This window comes from Pyxicephalus adspersus, chromosome Z, assembly GCF_032062135.1.
Source record: "Pyxicephalus adspersus chromosome Z, UCB_Pads_2.0, whole genome shotgun sequence".
Classification (NCBI taxonomy): domain Eukaryota; kingdom Metazoa; phylum Chordata; class Amphibia; order Anura; family Pyxicephalidae; genus Pyxicephalus; species Pyxicephalus adspersus.
This window is the reverse complement of record NC_092871.1, coordinates 59172809-59181641: the sequence shown is the minus strand read 5'-3', so window position 1 is coordinate 59181641 and position 8833 is coordinate 59172809. Positions and strand designations below refer to the sequence as shown.

At 40.8% G+C, this 8833-nt stretch overlaps 1 protein-coding gene and 1 long non-coding RNA gene across 3 annotated transcripts in view; one reads left to right on the top strand and one right to left on the bottom strand.

Moving 5' to 3' along the window:
• The window catches only part of LOC140343731 (uncharacterized), a 554400-nt gene that overhangs the window by 104029 nt on the left and 441538 nt on the right, over window positions 1-8833 (top strand). The gene's annotated exons all lie outside the window — the stretch shown is intronic.
• COL27A1 (collagen type XXVII alpha 1 chain) overlaps window positions 1-8833 on the bottom strand; it is a 273626-nt gene that overhangs the window by 9680 nt on the left and 255113 nt on the right. For both annotated transcript variants that reach the window (XM_072430586.1, XM_072430585.1), the window contains 4 exons: window positions 8662-8715; window positions 6590-6625; window positions 5716-5733; window positions 5530-5565 (listed from right to left, as the gene is read on the bottom strand). In XM_072430586.1, the coding sequence (XP_072286687.1) occupies window positions 5530-5565; window positions 5716-5733; window positions 6590-6625; window positions 8662-8715 (144 nt within the window). The remainder of the gene's footprint in view (window positions 1-5529; window positions 5566-5715; window positions 5734-6589; window positions 6626-8661; window positions 8716-8833) is intronic.

The following is an 8833-nucleotide window of genomic DNA, read 5'->3' as shown; positions in this document are numbered from 1 at the left end:
CCATCTGTTCATCGGTGTATGATCTGCACAGTTTGGAATAAACTTCTTCAAGATCTACAAGGTGTCCTTTGGATTGAGTCACTGTCAGCCAATTCACCTAAGACTGCAGTTATAGCCGTCTCATCACAACTGTAAGTTATCGAGATCACACTGTAGGGTTTAGTCTGAAGAGGCAGAACAAGTACATTAGGAGATCATCAGCAAACAGGGACAGCTTAAAATGGTGTTTTCCTATCTTTATCCCTTGTACATTCTCATTTGTCCTCAGTGCCACTGCCAGATGTTCCATCACTATGGCATACAAGAGGGGGGATAGTGGGCACCCCTGTCTAGTGCCATTACCAATAGGAAACGGCTCCGACAAGCTCCCATTAACCCTCACCCGGGCTGTGGGGGCTGAGTATAGTGCAGCTATTCTAGCCACCATCAAAGGGCCCAATCCTATCTGGCGTAACGCCTGGTACATAAAAGCCCAGTTTACCCTGTCAAACGCTTTCTCTGTATCAACCGACAGTAAACATACCGGAATCTTAGATAGTTTGGCGGCATGGGTAATCAATAGTGTTTTGAGTGTATTGTCCCTGGCCTCCCTTCCATTAATAAAACCCACCTGATCCGTATGAATCAGATCCGGTAAATATAGGGATAAACGATTGGCTATTAATTTAGAGAAGAGTTTGGCGTCTACATTAATTAAAGAAATAGGTCTATAGTTTGAGCACACTGAATGGTCCTTACCTGGCTTAGGAAGGACAGTGATATGCGCCTCTAGACTTTGAGCAGGGAAGGTATTCTCCCCGGAGATAGATGAAAACACCCTAGTCATGAACGGGGCTAGATCCTCTACATATAATTTTTAGAATTTGGGTGCAAACCCGTCTGGTCATGGGCTCTTTCCCGCCGGAGTATTTTTAATCACCGCAGACACCTCAGTCTCTGTAAATTCAGATTCCAAGCTAGCCGATACTGCCGGATCTAATTCCGGCAATGCAGTGGAAGCTACATAATCCTGGAGGGAAGGGGAAGAGTGCGGTGAGGCTTGAATATTGTATAACTCAGCATAATATTTTTGAAACGCCAACAACATTTCCTGTGGGAAGGAGGTAGTATCACCGGTATTATTCTGTATGTGCGGGATATAGGTAGCCGCCGGTCTGGGATGAAGTCCCCTCGCCAAAAGACGACCACATTTTCTTCCATATTGATAAAAGAATTTGCGATATTTATCTCTAAACTTTTGGTGGGCTAAATCATAAAGTTCAAGTAAATGTCTCCTCGCGGAAGTTAATTCAATAAACACATCCGAGGACATATTACTTTTATGTAACCTTTCCAATTTATGTTATCAATGATTTTCTTAAGTCTAGAACCCTGCTGGATTAAAACCACCCGGAGCACTGCTTTCAGAGCCTCCCATTGAAAAGGTAGGGGTGTCTCGTCAGACTCGTGATCTTTTAAGAAATTTCTTATGGTATCCAACACTGCCCCTGCGCAGACTGAGTCTCTAAAAAGAGAGTCATTACATTTCCAGGTCCACTCCCTGAATCCCCCAACAGGGATCTGGAGGATGAAGGAAACTGAGGTGTGGTCTGACCAAGGGCAGCTTTCAATATGAGCTTCTGGCTTCCAGTCTAGTAATCTATGGCTGATAAAGATATAGTCAATGCGAGAGTAAGTATGGTGGGGTTTGGAATAAAAAGTGTAATCCTTGTCGCCAGGGTGCAGGATCCGACATACATCAATCAATTGTAGCTCATTAAATTTGGCCTTTAGCCCATTCAATTTGGAGTAGGAAATGGAGGAATGACCTGTTGATGTGTCAACCCTAGGGTCAAGAGGGAGGTTAAAATCTCCTCCAATTATCACAGCACCTTCTGCAAATGTACTAAGCTTGGTCAGAAACTGAACCGCTGCTAAAGTCGGTTGTTGATTAGGGGAGTAGAATGAAGCAACCGTATAAGTCTTATCCCATAAGGAGATCTTTGCTAACACAAATCGTCCCAGCGGGTCAATGCAGGTGTCCAGTATCTGAGTCGGAATTGATTTATGGAAAGCTATGGACACACCCTTCATTTTACCTTCAGGGTTGGAGCTATGGATTCAGGTAGTATAATAGCGATTTCGTAAAACTGAAATCCTTTGTGAATGAAAATGTGTTTCCTGAAGCATTAAAATATGGACTCTGGCTTTATGCTGGCTATACAAGAGTTGGGAGCGTTTATTGGGGCCATTAAGGCCTTTAGCGTTAAGGGTGCGAACTTTCAACCCTTGCGAAGCGTGTGAGTGGGTAGTGGACATAGCGGCAGCTGAAAATACTTCGCAGGCCAACAACTGGGCAATCCAGAAGATGGAGATAAGAACAGTGTACCCCTCGCTAGTTAGTAACTAAGGACGGGAAAAACTACCTTAGTAGGCCAGTCGGAATTAGAGATTTACGTAAATGTAGCTAAGGGAAGGGAGGGGAGTAACAGTCGGTTGGGGCGGGCTGGGTCCCAGACGACTCAGGGGTATTCTAAATTAAACGGTAACACCGTAAGTGCCGCCTAAAACGGCGGTTCTCCTATGTGGGGGAATGTAGCAGGTCAATAGGGGAACAAACTGTGACTTTCAAAACCGTATCCACTCGGGGGAAAAGCCAAAATTATGTCAAGCCCTCCGGGCTCCATGCAAATCTATAAAAAAGAATAGACAACATCACCTCCAGCAGGTATATAAAAACCAGGAGGAAGACAAAGGGGACAGAAAAAAACAAACAGACCATGTCATGACTTATTATCCAGGATACCCTCCCCACAGCCCTTGTTAGCCCTCTGATCCAAACCAAAGATCATAGCAAAAATAGGAAACTGGTAACCCTTCTCAAGTAAGAATTATAAAAAAACTCCATACAATACCATTGGGCTGACCCGCCCGGCCTTTGTGAGGGTAACAATTTAAAAAGGCAAAAGATAAAGGCCGCCTCAAATAGAAAGCAGAGAACATATATGTCCAAATAAGGATTCAACTGTTCGGGTATTTAAGGCACTTTAATGGAGAATCCATCACTGTTCCACTGAGACCATCTTAAACGGGCTGCGGGGCTTGCATCCATACAGTAGTCGAAGTATGGGGATCATTTAGGGATGTGAAGTTGACATGAGAATAGAAGAATCTGTCCCTGATCCATGACCTTGCTGCCTTCCAGGCGAAGAAGTGGTAGAGGGTGTTGTTTGACGTTGATCCGGACGATTGGAGAATCCTAAAGGTAAGGACAGTGGTACATCAGGCCACGCCGGTAGCTTTATATCAGGAAGCTGTAGATTCCTCAAGAACTGTGATAAGTCCTCTGGACCTCTGAGCAAATAATTCTTACCGCCCGATCTAGCAATAAGGTGGAATGGGTACCCCCACCGGTAGGGAAAATTCCGATCACGGAGCACATCCAGTAAAGGTCTGACAGCTCTCCGAAGGTCCAGGGTATGTTTGGATAAATCCGGCATCAGTTGTATTTGGGCCCCAGCATATTCAATAGCATTGGTAGCTCTGGCTTTTCTCATAATGTCCTCTTTGGTTCTATAAAAATGAACCCGACATATCACATCCCTTGGACGTTGTGGGTCTCTTCCCTTGGGACCTAGAGTCCTGTGCACTCTATCAATTTCAATGTCCACATCTGGGGGGATCGCTAGTAACTGAGCAAAGATGGTGCACGCAGCATTGTATAACTCAGAATTAGGTACTGTTTCCGGCAATCCACATATACGGATATTGTTGCGCCTATTGCGGTTCTCCATGTCATCCTGCATTAGGTACAACATTTTAATTTGTGTCGCCTGGCGCTCTAAAATAGCCTCGTTATACGCCATTTGAGAAGAAAGTTCCGTACATGTGCTCTGAAGTGCATTAGTAGTACTAGAGACCTGTTGTAAGGTCTGTTGAATATGAAGGAATTCCGCTTTGCAGCTTGCTTCAAGCCTCCCAATACTATGGTCAAGATCTGAGCGTGTTGGGAGCGCCTCAGGTGGGCTTTCCAATCCCATTCATCTTCCTCCACCCCCGGGGAAAATAAGGCCCTGGAGGATTCCCCCATAAGAGACAGGGCACTGGGAGGCAATGATGTGTGGTCAGGGGAACCAGTTACCTGACGGGGTGAATGCGTCTCCATGTCTAAGGCTGTCACTCTAGCTCTCTCAGGGGAGTTTCCTGTGGATGCGGGGCTGTTCCGGCTCCATCCGAAAATTGAGGCCGCGGCTTTGCGGCCTAGTCACCCGCGGCTCTGAGGCTTGTGGAAAACAAGCCTGGTATGCTTCCTGATACCGGCGTCTCCCCGCCGGGTCGGCTCTTCTGCCCCCCTTCGTCTTAGGGCCCATCGGGTATGCTGTAAAGGCACTTGCGTGCTGCTTAATGCGGTCTTTCCCCCTCGCGGAGCACGGAGCAGTGCGGTTCTGCTTCCTACTCTGCCATCAGCCGGCCACGCCCCGTTGTCCTCCTTCTTAATGTAGCTAAGACTCAGATCCCAAAATGTTGGAAGAACCCAAAGGAAGCTTCATTAAGGAGTTAGTTACGTGGGGTGGAAGAAACATGTAATCAAGAGGAAGGTTACCATGAATATCGAGATACATCCCCAATATTCACTGCCATCTGGGCCCCTTGGATAAGGTTTAAAGACAGTGCGCAATATTTTGACATTCTAAATCAAGAAGAGATTATTTGAGAGACCTGAGTATTTTAGGTCTTTATGTTTAGTGAGTTAGAAAATAGATTTGAGATATATAGATAGAATATATTGACATTTCCTCATATGTTTGAATATATTTTTGTTATATTTCATCAGGATCACTTTTTCACTTATAATGTTTTTGATTTTAACATTTTATGCATTAGTATATACAGGAATGTGGCATTTAAAGTGACCTGTCTAATAGGAAAATGTATTAATAAGATGATATGGAAGATTTCTTCCTCAATTTCATCATATAGAAGAGTGGGTAACACTGTTTGTACAGAAATGAATTGTAAATTTGAACACTATTTTATGATATTCTCACTATATGTATACTACACTGTGATTTTTTTTTTTGGAGTATGTATATTATATGTTGGTTGTATATGAAAATAATTAAAACAATACAAATGTTAATAACAAAGATCAAAGACTTAAAGAATATTACATCGAATATCTGTAGTTGATCACAAGGCCTGATTTAAATTACAATGATAACATTATTTGAAAATTCCATCAACAGAAAACTGCATAATGTATGCTTAGCAATACTGTAATCAATAGATAATAAATGTACAGATGTTTATGTTTGCAGCCTGGCTGACTGACATTTGTTTGGCAATCTTCCACGAACAGTAAGCAGATTTTTTTTTTCACTGAAATCATCTCATGCTGAATCTGGCAGAAATCAGATAATAAGTCATATTTTCTGGCCATCTCAGTGCTTTTAGTTGTTCAATTATTGGGCATATACACTCATTTAGACATAGTATAACCCCAATAAAATGTATGTAAAGTCTAAAAATCCATTATTCGCTTATACTTACTGGTGGTCCAGGCTTGCCACGAGGACCTGGAGGGCCCTACAAAAAATATTGTTAAAGTTTGTAATATAATCATAAAAACGATAAAACATTTATTAACATAAAAGCAAAATTAACATTTAACATAACATAAAAACTACAGATAAATATAACATCAAGGTATTTCATATATAATCTGACTTTACTTACCCTAGGACCAGGTAGTCCCTGAAAAACATTGAAAAAATGTGTGTAATAAACTGGTAAAATGGAAAACCAGGATTACTAATACATACAGCTGAAATACATTCACTTGTCAAAGCAGTTGTCTTTTTGACCTACATTGAGTCACCATACTTGCTTGTCTACTTCTTAGATCAGGTCATTGCTCATTGGACAGAGGTGATAGTGCTCACTAACCACCCAATAAGAAGAGTGGAAGTAGAGAGGCAAAAAAAGGAAGCTGAAATATTGAACCAATAAGATGACCAAAGGCCAATAATGCAAAGATTCTCAGGCCAAAGTCAGCAATGTCATCATGTGCTGGTTAACCTAACAAAAATCCCTTTGCCTAATCTACACAACTTTATAATTTTTAGAGTTAAAGGATATATAGGCTTTTTTCTTGGTGCACAGCTTTATTAGAAAACATACCTTACTGTGTTTTAAATAGAGGTTGAGCAAAAAGACAATGAAAATACTTTGTTTTACATATTTTATATATTTTTTTTTCAATCAATTAATACCTTTCAGTAATAAGATGCTATCCAAGAGTTATCACGTTACAAAAATGTACCCACATAAGAAGTTTTCATCCATGAAATCTGTAGTACACAAGTGATTATTAAGTCAAAAGCTCAAATAGTGATAACATAATTCGGTACAACTCTAAATGGTTCCTGACAGTCAGTGGGGACCCATACTGTTAGTGAGAGTCACAACTGAACACAGGCAGCTGCACAGTGTCGGCATTGTGTTGAGAAATTTTAATTAACAGATTGCAAGTGGTAAGGAGTTTATCAGGAACTACATTCTGGCTCCACAAAAGTACAAACATTTTAGTAGATTTTCAAGCTTTTCTTACCATGTCGCCTTGTGTTCCTCTGTCTCCAATTGGCCCCTGTAAGAAGACAAAATGTAAAATGAGTGGTTTGTGTACGATACTATCTGTGACAGATTTGGGTGTTAATATCATTAGCGCTAAATTGGTGGTGTTCCTCTGCCAGCAATGGTGATAATTGGCTGGTGGATTCCTTACGTTCCTTACATGGACAGATGGAACGGAGAGGTGTGTACACCACGCACAACAAGTTCACACAAAAATTAAGAGGAAACCATATTATCAAGTTCCTATTTATGGGACTTTCTTTGAAGTCTGAATATGATTATTCCAGCTGGCAGCAGTCAGACTAAAAGCTTGAAATTGTTAGATTGAAAAGGATACACATATAATAACATATAATAACAATAAGTCAATTTTAGTACACTCTAGTAAATTTGTTTTCCACATTTTGTAGACACACGGTGATACTGTGTTTAGTTTCCTATCCTAATATGCCTATTTATCTATACATAAACTGTATCAGAAAGGGTCAAAGCAGAAAAAAAACAAAGCAGAAAATACTGCATTAGTCCACCCTTTTCAGCAGCTACTTACATTCTGGCTGCAAAATGATTGTTCAGCCTCTCTTCTCACTGAGCAGTGGTCAATATTGATATTTTTAGGGTCATTTCAGACCTGCTGCGAGCCGAGTCCCAAACTCTCCTATTTAAGTGAATGGGAGACGCGACCTTGTTTTTGCATGAGGCTGCACAATTTGCTAATGCAAGATGTTACTTTTTGAAGTCTGAACATCTGAACACTGTAGTCGAGGCCTCATACAAAACTTGTTTCAGGCAGTGACTTTTGCTTTTCCTGGCCACAGAGCAGCATTTTGCATTGTGTCCAGAAGCTGTCAACCGTGTGGTTTGACAACAATGTCTGAAATTCTTCTTATCATGTTGTATTTATATATCACACACAACTTTTGCAGTGCTGCACACACAGTGCAAGTCACAGAGATGTCAGCAAAGGCCATTTCATACTTGCAGTTGACTGCAGGGTTCTGCTGAAAGCTCAACCATGCTTCCAAATGCTCTCAACTAAATATGGTTGTGACTGTGGTTGCGATGGATGTGGCATGGTTCCTGGAAGTAAAAAGTCCCTTCTGGTTGATTGCTTTTCCTTATCCAAAGGAAGAACTGCATTCAATTGGATGACAAAGAAAGGCTGATAATCCATTGTCTCTGACATCCATTGGCTCTGTCTAAGGCCAAAATAGGTATGTTGTCAGTGAAAATGCAACTCCTCCACAACATACATGTAAAGTAGCGAAGGATCCTCAAAAATACTGGCTGCTAGACACTTGGAAGTCATATAACCAATTACAGGTAGCAAGAAGGGTGACAAAGTTATGAAATTATTTCTGTATGAGTAATGCACAGTTATGCACCACTATAAGAAAAAGTTCAAAGAAACTTTTATATTTCTATATGCTTGATCTGAAGTTGTAAAACCTACCCCTCCTGAGATAAATACTTGCCTCAATCAAATGGCAGCTGTGTCCTAAATAAATATATTCAAAGGAAATGGCCCCCATTTTACTCTGTTAAAACTAATGATGTAACACAACACCAGTGTCCATGACGGTTAGATTAAGGTAACTATGTATCTAGGGAGGGAGGGATAACTTGGGTCAGATAAGAGCACTATAAAGAATATGTGTGCTGTGTTTCAAAATGCATGTATCTCTTAGACACTTCTAGCAAGCTTTTACATAAAAATAGAGACTCTTGTATAGTGTGTGATGCAATGCATCTTTAATATGGCCAACTTTATTAAAGTGTGCTGTAAAGCCAGCCCCTGCAACAGTTTATACTTGCCATTCATTTATGTCAATCCTAGTTTGCACAGAGTTTAGTACCAACATGGACATGTGAGAGGGATGGGAGTAGCACATGCTCCCCTATTTCCATCAATTAATTCCTTTCAGTGAATAGTAGAGGGGAGACATGGGAAGTTAATAATGCATAGACTTTTTAAAGTGTTAAAGTGAATAAAAAAGGGTTACAGTTTAAAGAACACAAATTGTTAAAAAAACAAAACAAAAAACTTACTGGGTTTCCTGCGGGTCCTACAATTCCCATTGGTCCTATTACTCCCTCATTACCCTTAGGTAGGGAAACAAAAGCTGAATTAATACAACAGTAAACAGAAACTATGGGATAAAGCTATTTATAAATTCGTATCATTTGTAAATTTAAAGAATTCTGTTAAAAACTATCATGT